The sequence below is a fragment of the Morus notabilis genome, unplaced genomic scaffold, assembly GCF_000414095.1.
Source record: "Morus notabilis unplaced genomic scaffold, ASM41409v2 Scaffold1865, whole genome shotgun sequence".
NCBI classification, from domain to species: Eukaryota; Viridiplantae; Streptophyta; class Magnoliopsida; order Rosales; family Moraceae; genus Morus; species Morus notabilis.
In genome coordinates, this window is record NW_010356651.1 from 5,010 (window position 1) to 23,382 (window position 18,373).

The 18,373-nt window shown below is 33.3% G+C and overlaps 3 protein-coding genes across 3 annotated transcripts; all 3 read right to left on the reverse strand.

The window, feature by feature from the left end:
- Positions 1–3,453: 3,453 nt before the first annotated feature.
- Positions 3,454–3,768, reverse strand: LOC21384510 (auxin-responsive protein SAUR21). Its single transcript, XM_010088379.1, has one exon. It carries the CDS (start codon positions 3,766–3,768, stop codon positions 3,454–3,456), a length of 315 nt encoding a protein of 104 aa, XP_010086681.1.
- A 3,926-nt stretch (positions 3,769–7,694) lies between these two features.
- LOC21384511 (auxin-induced protein 15A) lies at positions 7,695–8,006 on the reverse strand. The gene has a single exon (XM_010088380.1). It carries the CDS (start codon positions 8,004–8,006, stop codon positions 7,695–7,697), a length of 312 nt encoding a protein of 103 aa, XP_010086682.1.
- A 4,678-nt stretch (positions 8,007–12,684) lies between these two features.
- LOC21384512 (L-galactose dehydrogenase) lies at positions 12,685–15,060 on the reverse strand. The gene is given in 5 exon segments (XM_024168386.1): positions 12,685–13,171; positions 13,306–13,434; positions 13,529–13,820; positions 13,921–14,157; positions 14,773–15,060. Coding segments are annotated over 5 exon segments (972 nt in total). The 5' UTR covers positions 14,955–15,060; the 3' UTR covers positions 12,685–13,039.
- Between the last annotated feature and the right edge of the window lie 3,313 nt (positions 15,061–18,373).

Here is an 18,373-nt window from a genome sequence, read left to right on the forward strand (position 1 = left end):
GGAAGCCTGAAAAGGCAACGCTAGTCCCAGGTTTGATAGTGCGAGGTAGGATTTCTATCCCTTTTCCTTGTGAGCCTGTTTTCAAAAAGGATTTCGTCCTTGAAAATGTTTTAAAGAAAGGGATTGGTTTGTGAAAGAAAAACGTTTTGAAAACCATGGCTTGTTTAGTCATGGAACCTCATGGCTTATCCAGTCATGGGGCCCACGGCTTGAGTAGTTCGTGGGGTCGTATTAACGATTTCAAAATGTTAATGAATGATTTCTTAAGCAAAGAGATCTTGTGAACTGGGCCTAGATAGGATGCGGAGAGTGTATCCTCGGGGGCAGAACCTGAAACTCGGTCCGGGTAGGGTAGGCGAGTGGTTAGGTAAGTAATTTGTACTAATTACTTGCTGAAGCCTGTAAAATGGTTATTTACAGTTACTTTTCCTTTCCGAAAAAGGATGTGAGGTTCCGGCTGTTCTGTCGGGACTGAATGTCTTATTTTATTTACTTATTCATTTATGTATTCCCTCGCACATTTATTATAACATTTATTTCAAATTATATCCTACTAGGCCTTTCGCTCACGTTTTATTTTTTAAATGTATTAAACCCCTCCCAGGAGACTCTAGGAGCGGTGCAGGGTAGCGAAAGATTGCTACTGTTGGATCAAGAGAGGATTGAGTTCATCCTCTTGAATAAATGTAAGGAATTTGAGAATTCTGTAAACTTATTTAATATTTGGATTAACTAGACTATGGTTGATGTCTGTTGTAATGTTTATTTACATGAACATGTATGTACAATACTGTATGTCCTGTGGGGTGGAGCCCTGTGTGTCACCAAGCATACACCTCATGTTGGAAGTCCTTATGTCTGGGAATTGAGTAAATATGGACGGTGTATGAGGAAGATAGTATGCACCAGGGGAACCTCTTTGGGAGAGAGGGAAGATACTGCTCAACCACCTCAAGACACACAGGAACAGCCAGACTACAACTCTACACTGTTCCAAGATTCCCAGGACCCAAATAATGACTCATCCACAGATCTCAATCAGTGGCTTACACGTGACTATCTTTGAGAGATGAGTCCGTCCGTTTCATCCACAGAAACAGGCACCATCTCTCTCTGATGGTCCCATCACTTAGTCACGAGTCCTTGTCCTTTATCTTGTACAGTAATACTTTTTCTTAAGTCAAAAGTGTAACAACATCCTGTCTGCCACTCCACCGAAAGTGGCTCTATCTTTTCTTACTTTACTTAAAGTCGCGTGTCTTATTTTCCATTTGGTCAAAAGTGTATTAGTCTGTATCTTATCCTGTTAGAGTGACTAGTGTTTGGCCTCAGCTATATATTGCGAGGCACTCTCTTGGTTCAGGCAGAGTGACTCGAACCAAGAAAAACTTATTTTTTTAAAATTTTTTACTGTAATAAAACTCGAATTATAAACTCGAATCGATAAAATAAACGGATGTACTTATGTGATTTATGTAATTAGACATAAAAATGTACATGTTACCAGCCCGGAAAAAAAAAGTTGGGGCTAAACTTATCCTGCAGTCTTTCAGAGAAGTATAGAATGCATACTTATCCTTGTAAATAGAACTTTCGTTATTGAGCAAAAACAAAAAGATAGAACTTTCATTTATTTTTTCTGAGAAAAGTGAAGCTTCTTATCATTTCCATCTTAAAGATTCCTATATAATGTTCTGACACTTCCCAAAACAAAAGAAAAGGTGGAGAAAGGACTTTATACGATTGGATTCCAAATTGTTGCGGCGAATATGTGTGTACTTATAGAGGGATACAAAAATATTTAGAGGTACAATTAGTATGGAGCCCCACAACTAATTAAAACTTAATTTTATCAGTGAGTTCCCACTTTTTTTATTTATTTATTACGTTTGATAGTGAACGCTACTAGTACCCTTTGAATGTACTTGTTTTTATACAATATGGATATATATATATATATATAAAGTCGCACTTGACTTATTCAAAATTAGGGCCGATAATATGGGTTATGACACGATAACACGACTCGAAACGACAAGAATTTCACGGGTTAGGGTTGAGAAAAAGAGGTCCGGGTCAAAATTTGGTCGACCTGAAATTGACACGAAAAAACACGGGCCAATTTCGGGTTGGACCCGCCTAACCTGAACACGACACGAAACTTGTAAAAAATTTAAAAATACATATATTTTTCATTACATATTTTGATTTTATTATGAACTTATGATATCATGATAGTTGTACTCAAAATCTTATAGTATTATTTGCTTAATTTCAATGGACGTTATTGTATTTTAGTGTGTTATGAATTTTAAGTTATTTTTAATATGTAAAAAACTAAATAAAAGTATACAATTTTTGTGTCAATTTCGGGTTCACGGGTCAATTTCGTGTCACGGGTCATTTTCGTGTCATGTCGTGTCAACCCGTAAAGTGATCGTGTCGTGTTCGTGTTGCGGTTTTTAAAAAATTTCGTGTCACGGGTCGTGTTCGGGTTGACTGTAAATTTAGAAAAAAATGATCAAAACACAACACGAACACTACATGTGACACGAATTGCCACCCTTATTCAAAACAATAGTTATACAAAATGCTGAAAAAAAGAAAAAAGAAATAAAGACAAAAATACGAAAAAATAAGATATGGAAAAAAAGACAAAAAAAAATTAAGAATTTTTTTTTTTTTTTACAAAATGTTTCACAACTGAAGTTGAAATTTATAAGAATCATAGGTAAAAAATGTCTATATAGGGACACATTTGAGAATAAATTAATTTAGCATGGTAATTAGAAATAATATTTTAAATAATTGTAAAAAAAGTATTTGAAGTAGATATATTTAAAAATATATAAAAATCAGAGGTTAAAAGATGTAATAAAAAAAATAAGGGGGGAAAAATGCAAGAAAGAATAAAGATAATTGAGAAAAAGAAGAAAAGAAAAAGAAAAACTAAAAAAAGCTAAAAAAAAAAAGAAAAAATACGCGAGGAACGAAACGTGGGAGGCAAGAAAATGGCCCCCCGAAACTTATTCTCCCTTTTAGGGAGAGTATTTTTTTTTTATTATTTTTTTTGCTAAACGAGATAGTATTAAAAAGCGAGTATGGATATATAGTGTTGTTTCACAACGTCACAATTTAAATTTTTTTATGTAAAAGAAAAATTGTATTAAAAATATTATATTTAAATTTTTATGAGAGAAACTATTATAATAAAAAAACTTGGGTTGTAAAAAGATTAAGTTAATAGCCTCTGGCAATCTAATATCATAGTTCTCTTGAAATTTGAATGAATTTCCGATATGCCCAATGAGAAATAATTGCATCACAATACAAATCAAATGGAAACAAATGTTTCTAATGCAATAGCTTAGCAAGCTAGCTCCTAATTATATATACAAAAAGTGATTTACACAAGTACTATTCATGATGATTTCTATAGCTAGCCAGTCAAGATCATGAGCAATATTTCAAACAGGAAGTAAGATTGATGAAATCCTTTTCAGCGCAAGGAATGGTAATTGCACCCATTTGATGATCAAAACCAAACTCCTCAGCAGCCTTGAACAACAACTCTTGGAACAAAGGATGCTTCAAGTACGAGATTGGAACCACAAACCGCTTCTTCTCAGCCGGATCTTCGCTGACATACACCGCAAAATGTCCTTTTGGGACGACCTGATTATGGGCCGATGATAGGTGGTGGTAACGGCGGTGGCGGTGAATAATTTTCTTGGCTTGAAGAACCATCTCCGGAAGACGAATTCTCATTTTCAATTAATAATGCTTTCAAGTACTATCTGTACTAGCTTAGTGTATATGTTTCTAAAGAGCTTTCATGTATTTATATATGTACATATATATCATATATGTATATTGGGGCAAAAATTGGTTTTAGGAATCGTCTCCAATCGGCACATGCATATTTTCTTTAAAAATATGTATATTTCTTCTTAAAATATGTATATTTCCTCTTAAAACATGTATAATGGAGGAGACACCTATAATTTATCTAAACACCTATATACATGTTTTAAGAGGAAATATACATATTTTAAGAGGAAAATATACTTGTTTTTAAAAGAAATATATGTGTGCCACTCCAATCTGGTACCGGATTAGAAACTTTACCATTGGTTTTATTGTAGATTTGGTTGGATTGTGGTGTAATTGCACACCCAACTTATGTTTTTTTATTAATACAATGGGCATATATATGGTAAGATAATTAATAAAATTTTCCACTTTTCCTCGCACATATATTATAACTGCTGCTACATGTTCTTCATGACGTCCGTTACTTAATGACTAGTGTTTCTCCTTATCTAGATAGGTGACGCTAGGAATTCATTAAAAGGCAATTCATTAATGACTCAAATATATAATAAAGTATTAATGTTTAGATATTGGCTTCTTGTTGCTGATTCCTTCTAGCGCCCATACCTTCCCAAACCACCTGAATATTTTGTTGGTCTCTTCTCTCTCTTACTTGACACACACTGCACATGCAGTACCAATGTATGCATGTGAGTCTGATACTGATATATATTACATATATATATATATATTATAGATAAATATATTCGCGTACTTATAAAATATATATATCAGACGACTGATGGAGAAGATGACCATTATATAAGCGTCAGGAAGTCAAAACATGTGGCTTCTATATAAATCATTGTGAGTGCATATAATTGGCTTAAAAGCGGTGGCCGTCGTTTGCATGCATGGCTGCTCAGTTATAACACACACACATATATATATATATATATATATATATATATTCTCAATCCATTTACCTTTTGTAAACCTTTCAATTATTTTATAATAGTATACCCTTCTAATTTGAATTGATCAGTTATCATCATTTCATTTATTTATTAATTATGTACAATAATTATTTAATCTGTTCGATAATCAGTTTTCGGTTTGTTTCCTTTGCACATGAGTTGTCAAGTGAAAAACAAAAATAAAAGAAAAAAGAAAAGAAAAGAAAAGAAAAGAAAAGAAAAGGAAAGAAAAGAAAAGAAAAGATAGATTCCCACAACGAATACCAAACTAACTAATATTCTTTGCTGAGCTCTAAATTATGATACCTTCCTTTCTCATGTTTTTTATACGTACTGTTCAGTGTTTGAGTGTAGATGTATATATATAGTGCCTTTTCAACATGTACTTTGTCCTAGCTAGGCATCATATAGATTTTGTGGGTTAATTTAATGTGGTATCAGTATCACAACTTGCTCAAAGTATATATATATATATATATATATATATATATATACATGTGTGTGTGTGTGTGTATAGTACACAAATTATTAAGGATGATATCGCCCACGGTTTTTCACGTAGAGAACTAAATAATAACCTGTTCCGATTTTCCTTCCTCATACGCCTAAATTGCACCTATATATATGTGTGTCTTCACTCTCTCAACTGCCAGGGATGTTCTTATCATTTTAACATTGGGAAAAACAAAAAGAACATGGATGAAATTTGAGCCACTAGACTGCATGTGGGTTTCAAATATTAATATAAAAATATGAAACATGAAATCTATTTTCTTCTGTTAAATCTCAAAAGGTGGTTTGTGGGGACTGGTAAAGTCACACAGTTTGTACACATTGCATGTGGGCTATCATGATATACATTCATTCATATTTATATATATATATATATATTATACAATTCGTCTCAAAAAAACACTAAAAGCCGCAAACAGCCAGCCAATGGGCACATGTGAGGCTGCAAGGCGGAAAACAGAACCAATTAACAAGCTATTTTTAATTTCTAACTTTTCTATTCTCACTAGTCACACTACCAACTCTTCTTGCAGATGAAAATAGGTTTTTTTTTTTTTTTTTTTGAAAAAGAAAAAGAAAAAGAGAACAGCGACAAATATTAAAACTGCATTTCGGAGATTCTAGAGATCTCCACTCAAATGCACTTGAACCAGTTTACTAGCTAGCTTACAATATGGTCCTTGCAAGAGAGAAGAGCATGTAAATTATTGATGTGTTGGAATTTAAAAGGGTTCATCGAATCCATATATTAGATTTGGTTTTTGTCAATGTAACATGAGGCTCAATCATTTTGTATAAACCACATAGACACATTACATATACATATATATATATATATATATGTACCCCCAAAAATTTAAAAAAGATAAGGACCAATCACAAAAACACAGAGTATTACACTGACACAATAATGGCCTGCAACAGAAACAATGACGATGTACTCTCTAATCAGGATCCAATTTCAAGAGTTCTAGGTTTAACTGAACAGTGCATTGATTTTTTTAATTGTTGGCTGAACAAAAATTTAGGAAGGAAACGGCCGATTATAGCAGATCATTCTTAGATGTTAATGGGCCGTTCAGATTCGAGTTTTTAATTTGAGTTGAGATGTGATTTTATGTGAGAATTTTTTACTGTAGTAAAAAGGTTAGATGTGACTATTTGTGAGAGCTTTTCACTGTAACAAAACTCGAATTTTAAACTCGAATCAGCGAAATAAACGAGGCCTAAAAAGACTCCCTAAATACTAACATAAATATTTGTTAAAAATTCTATTATTAGACTATACTGACATAAATATTCGTTAAAAGTTCTATTATTAGACTCTACTCCTCAATAAAGAGCGTGTCATCTCAAACCCTTTAAATATGATAATGGTAAAAATACGTGAAGATGTGGTAATACTAGGTTCACATGCACATTTCTTATTTAAAACCATCAAAGAAAACCATCTCTATATCATTCAAACCTCTGATCACATAACCACCATCACTGCTAAGAGCCACTCTAGTCAGTGGTGATAACTACTATCTTATCTATAGCAAACCCCCCTGAAACTCAACAATTATTATTATAATTTAATAAATAGTTAACAATAATCAAGTAAGTGAGCAAGTATAGTTACATATTCACACATTAATTTTTATATATATTATACATTCAAAGATCTAAAGAAACATTCACCAAATTCTCCGAAAACGATGAGATCCATATAGCAACAACGGTAATAACCTACAGATTATCTTTCGTAATCTGCAGGTTATCACTTTATATCCGGCAGATTATTTTCCGTAGTCACATCAAAATTTTGTGTAGTAATATAAATAATAGAATTGAAAAATAATGGTTAAATTTAAATTTTTTTCTTTTTGGATATAGAATTTTGACTTTTATAATTAATTCAATTTTTATAAATAATGAAACTAAGTATTGTTTAGAAGAATATTTTCCAGCCTTCTCTTATCTGTCCCTTTTCAACACCAAAATTGTGACTTAAATATTTCATATTTATCTTCACTGATATCTAACTGTTATGGCTATTCAATTTTTGTTGTTGCAAATTCAAGAGAATGTAATCAGTTTTCTTGCCAGGAAAACTAGAGACCAAAATGTTGAGCTGTGATATAATGTTTTTAAATGCTGGAAACAGAATAAACTATACACTTTGCCACAAGTACTAGAAGTACAAATTGTAAAAGAATTTTCATTGACATTACAAAACATCACATTGGATGGTATTGACAATAACTCACATATATAATACTGAAGTGATCAAGAGACCGCTTTCTTTTCTGTGTCTCATCTTTTGCATTGCTTCACAAAGTTAAGAAGAACCCAAAAAAGGGCCTAATAGTTAACTTTAATAATGTCTGTCTCTAGCATGGCCAATATTTATGAACAACTTAGAGCTGAAGTTAGACTGCTGAAATAGTCCTCACTGCAAGGAATCGAGAGGCCTCCGGTAGGATGATCGAACCCGAATTCTTCCTCGGCTCGGTTCAACAAGTCTTGGAACAAAGGATGGTTCAAGTAAGATATTGGAATGACAAACCTCTTCTTCTCTGCTTCTCCAACATAAACAGCAAAGTGGCCTTTGGGAACATCATGAGTACTAGTTGCTGAGACTAGTGTTCCATATCTCGCTGAAAGAGTTCTCTGGAGTTTATGTTTGGCCTGAGTTATCCCCTTCAATCTGATTCCCATCTTAAGTTGTCAAAACAAAACAAAACAAAAAAAAAAGGGAAATTTTGAGAATCAAGTAAAAGGTTGGTCAAATGATGGAAAAAAAGTTGTAGTGATTGAGTAGTCTAGACTTTGGTATGTATATATACTGAGAGACTTAAAACCTTAAAAATTAGTGGGATTGTTACTTATTTGTGGGAGAGCTCTATGAAGAATGTTGAGAAACATATCAGGTGAAGGTCTTGCCGAAAATTCACATGGTTTTGCCTAATGAGTCAAGGAACATCTTTCCCCACCCCATTTTTGTGCCAAAAAAAAAAAAAAAAAAAAAAGTGTTTATGTTCAAAATGCTTCAACTAATAAAGCAATGCCCTTTTTTTTTGGTGCTAGGCATGTCCTTGACACTTAAGGGGCCGTATAACAAAATAGGGCATGATGATTCACTTACTCATTCATAGAAGCATTGAATTTGGACTTGGGCTATTTGAGTACTGACTTTTAATTTTTAGTGAGAACCAGCCAATTTGCCTTTTTAATTCCTGATTGTAGCCCCATCAATTATCCAAAACATGGTCTGTATTCACTAAATATATACTAGTTCCCTCTTTTAGCTACTTTTTAGCTAAATCATTTATTGGGTCCCTTCTTGACTAGTTCACATGGGCGTATAAAGCTAGTTGAACCAATACAGTCCTAAATGTTTCAAAACACTTGTTTCTATATATGAACAAGAATATTCCAATAGATCACAGCATTCTTATTTCTTTCATATTCTAAGTATTTATAAAAGTTCTTTTGACCAAATGGTGTTTGTTTGGGCTCCTTGAAGGATGATACCAGCTGGACAAATGTTTGATAGCTAGATTATTTTATTTTTTGCAATTTCAACCTTGAATGTTTGCAAATATATCATCTCTCTAACGCAGTTCACAATATCAATACTAGAATCTTTGAGGTCCGAAAGTATATCGTTTCCGTTTTTGCAGTTCCAACATTCAAGTTCACAAGTGTATCGTACTAACGGCATTGGTCTTGAGAATGCTTCTCCAGCCACGGTAGAAGAACCTAAAAAAGTCCTATAAGAAGAAAAAATTGCCCTTTGTGGTTCTGAATCATGCTTGAAGCATTCATTCTATATCCAATAATCTACTAATAAGTCTAAAGAAGTACATCTTTCATATCTCCAGACATGTTATTTTTTTCACCAATCCATTGTACTAAGATCAAGGTTCTGTCAAATCTTCTTCACCATAAAAATTTCTATTGGCCACATGCATAGCATAGGGATGAAGCACGTACCATAAAAATAAGCATGAAATCAGGAAGGTGTTGGGCAATTTGCTGATCAGGTTTCTGCCAAGTGTCGCTCATAAGGAAACAAATCAGAAGGTGAATGAAAAGAAACTCTGTCAATGTTGTAGGATGTTGGGTATTGGAATGATAACTATGATCAGATTCAGTTTTTTGTCTAGAAGATTAAAAGTTCACTATTCTTCAATGTGTGACATAAAAGTTATCCAATCTTAAAATGGCATGTTAAAGTTAACCGAACTTGAGCCAAAAACTCAAAAGTGTCTGTCTTTCTATAACTGTCTTTCATGTCATAGTAGTTAGTACTCTTGAGTTACTCTCAAGGTCTCATTCATAGTAGAAAGATAATATAACGTTAGGTTGAGTTTGTTATGTGCTTCCCATCAACCTATCAGGCTATCACCATTTAAATTGGGGCATAAACTCATAATTACCAACTTCTGACTTGTTCCTGTCACAATACATTGTATCACTTTGGCACATTCAAGTTGATAATGAAATCCAATAGTCTGATTTTTGTGTGTCTGCTTAATGAATGAATATGCATCCAAAGGTTTTATCCTCCGTGTAGTCTCAATCCATTAATGTTTAGTCCAAATGGTCTGTATGGTTTTTTATCAGCAGGAGAATTTGTACAATATTGTTTAGCATTCAAATAAGAGGCTCCATACTTTGTTTTATTCATGGTAGGCCATGGCAAATTGCTAAGACAAAGCACCATTAAGCATATCAAAGGTTTTTCATCATCAAATAGGTGACAAAACCATGTGGTTGATTCCTCACGACATATTCTCAAAAGAGAACAACATTTTTCATTGTCTCTGCACCAACCACTCCAATTCAAGATTAATGGCCAAAAGGGTTCTTGTCCTTGATGCCTATTTTATATCTGCCACAGATTTTGGATTAGTACAAGATTTTCAGCTTGATTTATATATCAACCGTGCGGGTTAAGTATTCAAAAAGACTCTACCGACTCATTATTTTTTGTTTTATATTTTTTCTATATAGATACATGTATATATACACGCATATATTAATATACTATATTGTAGATGTCCCTAGCATGTCTCTAATCCCCGGGGTCAGATGCTGCTTTGCTCAAACAGATGAGATTTTCTCTAACCCAATATCTCTTTAATGCCAAGTGGAGCTTTTTGCTGGTTCTGTTCACAATGATGAGTTGGAGGACAAGTCCACGTGGTTCCTTGGAAGTTCCTGTTCTACAAACAGTTAATAGGCCCAGTGGAAGGACTGTATATGTATACATATACATATACATACACACATATGATTAGAAATAGTTAATAAGCCTAGTTAATGTTCTTCTCACTGTCACTGTCACATCACACACAAAAATATGACTTGAGTTGAAGAGCCACAACAAAAGTCTTTCACACACTCGAAACTTCCATAGCCTTTTTCTTATACTTTAAGGGCCTGATTCGAGTTTTTAATTCGAGTTGAGATGTAATTTTATGTGAGAATTTTTTACTGTAGCAAAAAAATTAGATGTGATTATTTGTGAGAGCTTTTTACTGTAACAAAACTCGAATTCTAAACTCAAATAAGCGAAATGAATGGGGCCTAAATTCATCTCTTTTTATCCTTGTACATGTTCTAAGAGATATACACCTATAGAAGTTCCTCAAGAGGCCTTCTTTGATTAGTGAAAGTAAGGCCTTTAAGTGTCCTACCACAATGAAGAAGAATATCATTTAGACGTCTAATACTGAATTGCTAGAGAATTCTGTTTCAAAATAAAATTGAATGTCACCAAAGCATGAATTGAAAAACAATAGGATTCAAAGAAATATTACATCACAAACAGAACCACCTTGATAAAACTCCCATTAATTCTATGAAAACATAAATCATTGTGTAGTTTCAGAAACAAAGAAAGAAAATACAAAACATTGTCTACAAACAAACTTACACCTAAACTGCATAGCATAGTCTTTATTTTGTCAAAGAAAATCCTAAGCTATATATATACATATACATACATATATATATATATATATACAAGTGTGGTTTTAATGGTTACTCCAATATTTATTCATCGGGTATCATTATTTTAACCGTAAGATATTAATCCGACGGTTATAATAAATTATAGAATTGACTAAAAAAATTTATAACAATTAATAAAACTGAATTCTTATCACGTCACGTAATCATATTTTTATATTTAATGATAACCACCGATAGAACTATAACTATTGAAAACTGGTATATATATAACTATCTCAAACAACACAACACTAGTCCTGCCGTAAGAGATTAGGGTTAAGGTATGCAAGCCTAACGAAAATGACTTCAGCATCGAATTTTTTCCATCACCAACGGCATTTCTTCTAACTCAAACATGTGATTCATAGTAATTCTCGTCCGATGCCAATAATGTCAAATAGAAATCCATCTTAGAACACATTTTCCCATGTGCTCTAATCACCTTTTTAAGTTGGAGCTTCTTTTCCTGAAGCCCGAAAATTATACACACAATGGGATTAAATTAATCAAATACTCACTAAAAAGAAAAATAAAGAATTTCAGTATCCAGTGACGAACAATAATATTACCATGTCTTTATTGAAGTGATTGACTGCAAATTTTGCTGCTTTAAACACAAGCGGATTATCTGTAGACCAACCGTTAACTCCGCCGCATCTCATCCGATCAAGGTTTTTCTTATTCCAGTTATCACCATAAGAACGCTGATTTATCGTGAACAAATAAAAAATTAAGCCCCATTATTAATTGTCATACATATAATAAGATATAGCACAAGCACAACAAAAATCATTGCAAGAATTTTTTTTGTTAAAAAAAAAAAAAACAGAAAGCCCACCTCAGTAGCACTTGTTTGATGAAGATACTTGCAAGAATTTGCCACTCACTTTTCTGCAATTTCAGAAAACGACTAATTACTTTTTAACCTTATTTTATTTTCTTATTTCAAAGAGTATGTTAGGGTCCTGCTTAATAACGAATTGCTAGAGGTTGGTTAGTGGTTTCTTTGTGGTCTTTTAGTAGTATGAATAGGGGTTTTGCGGATGATCAGATTTGTGTAGAGTGTCTAACGCCGTGCACTGTCTTAGAGGTTGGTCTGGGGTCCTCAAAACCGCTTATTCTATCTTGTCATTTTCCATTTTTGTATCTTGTAATTCAGTTCAGATATCCGGATTCCTAAAGTCCTCTTCTGCATCAAGGCATTACGTTGCAATCATCCGTTTCATCAGTTTTTGGTGAATGTCGTTTAGATTACTGTAAAACATGTTGCCATAACTAAATTTAGGTATCAAACAGTGGCTTTGCCAACTAAAAATCTGTCCAAAGTAGAAACTGGAGAGTTGTGAAATGGACAGATAGTAACCGTGGATCAATCTTTATGTAACACAAACTTGCCATAACAGCTTTATTCAGAAACACAAAAGGGATTGGTTCAAAATTCAAATATACAATTCAAGGGTAAAAAATAACACCGAACACATGACCTCTTGACTTTCTGAAAACTGCTCGTGAAAGTGGCAATAAATGATAACATTATTACATTCTTGGCTCAAAGATGAGATTTTATAATTTATACCTTCTAGCATATTTTCCAAGAGGACAAGCATATAGCCACTATTATAATTCATCTTCAATTTAGATCTCCATTTGGGATTAAAATTGCCACTTGACCGTCCAATACAACAGCTTGAGGGTAAGCAGAGGAATGTGGTTACAGAAAAGGAATGATGTCAGCTCCTTTGGATTCCACTAGGCCATGTCTGATTCTTTACAGGTTTCAAAATAGCTTCGACCTCTAATAGGGTGTCTTCATCCTTCCCAGCATTCGCGAGTTCCACTGCAGCAGCAGCATTCTCCTCAACCTGATAACCGAAATGATATTCATTCCAACAAAGAATTTAATTTAACTAAAAAAAAAACTCTGCTTTGGAAATGACAAGTGAACAATGAGTGATGATGACAGATATTGCAGTAAAATCTAATGAAGAAAAGAGACCTGTCTAACAGAGTTCATCCCAACCAGAACTGATGAAATATCCTTATTTGACAAGCTGTATTGCATGGCTAACTTTGAAATATTCTTCCCTTTCTCTTTACAAAAGGCAGCAGCAGCTTGGCATGCGGACTATTGATATATAAAACAAACCCACAATAGTTAAGTTCTGCATCACAAGAATCACATTAAATGCAGGATTTATAAAGAGATTATTAACCCCCACCTTGAGCTCCGCCGAAGCTGGGTGCCATTCTGGAGGACCACTCTCAGTAAGAAGCCCCATCGCAAGTGGAGAAGCGCTGATAACACCAATGCCTTTGCTCTTCAAGTAAGGCATTAAATCGTCCAACGTTGAATCGTTAATACTGTAGTGGCAATATGAAAGAATCACATCCACTGCCCCAGGTGGCACCCGATCAAGAACATACGTAAAAATATCCAATGGAAGCCCGGTAATACCAATGAAGCGAATCTTCCCAGCTTCCTTCAGCTTCTGAAGAGCAGGAATCTGTCAAGTGTCCACAAAAGAAAACCACACTCGAGCTTAATTATTAATTACTAAAACGCAGGTCTATAGTGCATTAAAGACATGAAAAAGAAAGTGAATAGAAATATTTGAGCACCTGATCTAGGGAGCCGAACTCAATGTCGTGACATTGCAGTATGTCAACATAATCTAGCTGCAACCTTGCCAAGCTCTCATCAACGCTCTTAGTCACTCTCTCAGCACTAAAATCAAAGCCCTCAGCATATCGTCCACACTTTGTGGAAACAATATACTCATTTCTCGGAACACCAAGTGCTTTTAGCGCCTTCCCAAGTACCTTCTCTGACAAAGTCCCTCCATAGTACCTTAAAAGCCCCAAAACCATGACACCATCAAACATTACAAGAAAAGGCTAGGCTGTTACGCTAAGCAACCAATGGTGCACAAAAGCAGCCATATTTACAAGCTTTACATAATAACAAATTTGTTCAAGCACAAAAGCTACATTTTAGTTTCTCTTTTTCATTCCCCATCAACCAAAGGGAATCCTGGTCCCGAAAATTGAAATTTATGATCTTTACTAGTTCTGTCAAATAATTAAGCAACCGAATGGAACATGAAAACTAAAGATTGAAACTTGTAGATCACAAAAATACTAAATTAAACTAACAATTAGTTCATAAAACCCAAATATTTGATTGTTGCCAGCCAACAATTAAACCTAAAAAAAAAAAATCCTACAGTACGAGAGGAACCAAAAAATTCTCGCTAATCAAATTGCCCCATTTTGGTTCAATGAATATTTTGATTCAACCAAAAAAAAAAACGAAAAAAAAAAAACACTCGATAGCACATTCTGATCATATCTCAATCACATTTTTCCAAGTTTTGTTTTGCATTACGACTACGAGCAATCAAAACGCAGCTTTTAATGTGTATTGAGAGCCAAATCTCAGGGAAGGAATTGAGGAAGTACATACGGAGAAGTGTCGAAGAAGTTGATGCCGAGACGAAAGGCTTCGCGAACAGAGGCGTCGGCGTCGTCTTGGGAGACGGGGCCGAAGACATTGCCGAGAGGAGAGGCGCCGAATCCCACGCAGCTGAGCTTCAGTCCCGTGTTGCCCAGCGTACGGAGCTCCAGTTTCCCGTCCGACGAAGCCATTGAAACAGTGGAGTTTCTTCTGGGTTTGCGTTTAAAGATTGGTTGGTGGGGAAGGGAAAGGAAAGGAAAAAGAAAAATGGAAAGGAATTTTCCGAGAAAGTGCAACCGATAGGAACAAATGAGTGGGGTCGGCTAATTTCATTAGAAACTCAACAAATCCTTATGCGGGGGGTACTTCAGTCTTCTCAACGGTATTTTAGATCAACTTCCCCAAAATCTTTTCGGAGACGTTTAGTTCATAAATTAAAATTATGTGATTAGAATTATTTTTTATTTATGTGTATTTTTTATGAGAAGAAACACTATAATAAATCATAAACCATGATTCAAATTATCGTTTGAATTCTCCAACTAAACGCCTCTTTTATTTTTTGAAAGGTAATTTGTGTTGTTAGTACCTATACTTTCAATATAGTCACATTTTAATTTTAAAATATTAGTCACTGAATTTTCATTTTTTTTATAGTTTTGATTATTTTCATGCGTTTTTTAAAATTTGACAAAAATAATCACGCGTTCAGCGTAATAATTTAAATTTTTTAAAAAGAATTACGCTATATGTAAAATTTTGTATCTGTCACTATTAAAACTTGTTAAACTATAACATTTTGCAATTATTGTAAGTATTTATGTAAAAATTTCTGTTATTATGCTATAATGATGTAATTACACTATATTAAATTTCGGAAATCAGTTTCCAATTTAATTGTTAGGAACCAAAACTGTAACAAATTAAAAATTCAAAGACTATTACGTCAAATTAAAAATTTATGTAACAAAATGTAACTATATTCAAAATTAAGAGACTCAACACTACTCTTTAACATGTTTTACATAAGGTTTTTTTTCCCTTTTTTGTTTTGTTTTAGCAATGCGTACAAACAAAACAAGTTAGTTTAATTTGTTCCTCGCATTAACATGAAGTTTAAACAAATAACGTTGATATTAAGAATTTAGGATGAAAAAGTGAGTAGCACCTTATAGGAAGGTTCTCTTTTCTCATTTTTCATTTCTTTCTTTTGGCGGATTTGGAAGGTTCCTTTTCGACTTTCGTACAGATAAGTATTGTCCCTCTCAACAAGTTCCAAAATTAAACAATCTAAAAATCCTAAAGGTAAAACGCAAAAATATAAATAATATAAATACGGAGTCAAAAAAAATCCTAAAACCCAAAAATATCAATAATATAAATAAGTCCCTTAAAAAAATTTATTAGTGGAATATTTTGTTTTGATTGTTGAATTATTTTTCTAACAGTTAGATATGTTGCAGAATGAGTAATTATGTACGGCACAATGTAACTTTTTCAAATAGTTATGCACAAATCTAACAATAAAAAACTTAATTCAACAGTTAAAATAGGGCGTTCTACAAATATATTTTTCAAGGGTTCTCACTCTGGAGGGTCCTTATAAATAAACCAACAGTTACAGGAAAAAAAAAAAAAAAAAAAAAAATGAGGGGAAAACGAAAAAAAAAAAAAAAAAAAAATCAAAAAAAAAAAAAAAAAAAAAAAAGAGAAAAAGGACAGCAAAAAAGGGAGTGCAAAACAACAACTGCAATAAAATAGAAAACGCACTAATAGTTAATATACGAGAATAAATCGGAAAAAATATGATCCAAGAAGGCAACGAAAAGGTGAGGATGATAATGAAGAGTGAAGACGATATAAAAGAGAAATGCGAGAGAAAGCGACAACAAATTTGAAAACCATGTAAAACAGTCAAAGAAAAATGATAGTAAAAGTCAAACAACAGAAACGTAAAATAAAAGCAAACCGAAATCGACATTTACAACAAAAACAGATGACAAACGACAATAACGAAAGGACCCGACAAATAAACAAAAAAACGACCGAATAATCACCAAACGACGAAAAAGAAAATGAGTGAAGAACTTAAACGACAAATAAATTAACAAAACGATTCGTCGTTTTAAATTTCGAAAAGAAAAATACCTGGTTGCCTTCAACGACGTAATTAAACAAGAAGTTATCTTCTACTTCTGTCGTTTCACTTTCATTGAACGACAGAAGTATAAAAACAGCGACTGGTTTTTAATTTTTATGTAGCTTAATGCATATGACATTCCCTTTGTTTTTTTTTTTTTTACCTTTCGTAAAAAGGATTTGGTGATCTCCAATGACGTGTAATCAACGACAGGTTCCTTATAGAGAGTCATTTTATTGAAGATGCATGCTGTTCTTTTAAAATAATAATAATAATAAAAAATTGAATAAGATAACTTGTTCTTAATGGAATGACAGGAATGAATACAAAAACGACAACACATTTTTCATAGGCATCTTTTAGAAGCGATAATGACATCAAGATATCGGTTAATTCAAAAACGACAATTTATTATCCATACGTGTTGAGTAGAAATGGAGTAGAAATGAAATGTCGTTTAGAGCAACAAAATAAACTCTAAAGCAACATGTCGTTTCTGTTTCTCAAAAACGACGTGTAGTTTCCTTCAACGAGATGATGTAGTTACTCTAAGTCGTTTAGTTTTAAGTGGTTGTTAGTAAACGAAATGAAACGATATATCGTTTATCTGGGAAACGACAATCTTTTTCGCTCAATAAAAACGGCTGTGTAGTCCTACTAAAACAAAAACAATATAAACAAGAGATAATGTCGTTTACTAGTCTTTTCTTAACTCGACATGTCTTTTTTTTTTTTTTTTTTCAAAATCAAAATATTTGTCCTTCAAATGGCAGCTTTTAGCTACATGAGTGAATGTTTATATTATTGGAAACGCGTGAAAATGCAAAGCCTTTCTTGAATCTTTTATGTCGTCCTAGGGTTTTAGGTAAAGCTGGCACCAGACAACTCTATAAGAATTTCATTCCCTAGTCTCCTATGTCTTTCTAGTTTCTTTAGTCCATATAAAATGATAAAAGAAAATTAGGTTCAGTGCTTGACACCGGGATAATTTGTAATTTGTAAGACAACTTCGATAGATGTCAAACTAGGTATCATTTGGTCCCCTTTTGTTGGGTAAGTGGTAACCATTGATCAAGCTGGTTCTTCCAGAATATATATATATATACACACACGAATATGTATAGTATTATGTATATGCATGTAAACAACACTTTCATAATGGTATTTATCATCTTTATGATATCTGGAACTCAACCCACTGATCTACTTCAATTAAGTATTGTCAAATGATTCTATATGTTGTGTACACGTGTTTTTATAAAGAGGAACAACCGGATTTGGATCCATTTGCTTATTTGATCCGTGATCCAGCTCCATTTGAGTTTATTCTCTGAAAATCCTATGTTTATTTCTTTCATTGTCGTTTTACAGAATATCGAAAAGCATATGGATTCTGTGTTGAATGTGAATGCCTACAACATTTTTATATATCTTGTTTCTAGAGTCTAGACCAACCAACTTTGGACCTTT

Coding starts and splice junctions, on each gene's coding strand:
- LOC21384511 (XM_010088380.1), bottom strand. CDS start 8,006: ATGGGAATCAGATTGAAGGGGATAACTCAGGCCAAACATAAACTCCAG.
- LOC21384510 (XM_010088379.1), bottom strand. CDS start 3,768: ATGAGAATTCGTCTTCCGGAGATGGTTCTTCAAGCCAAGAAAATTATT.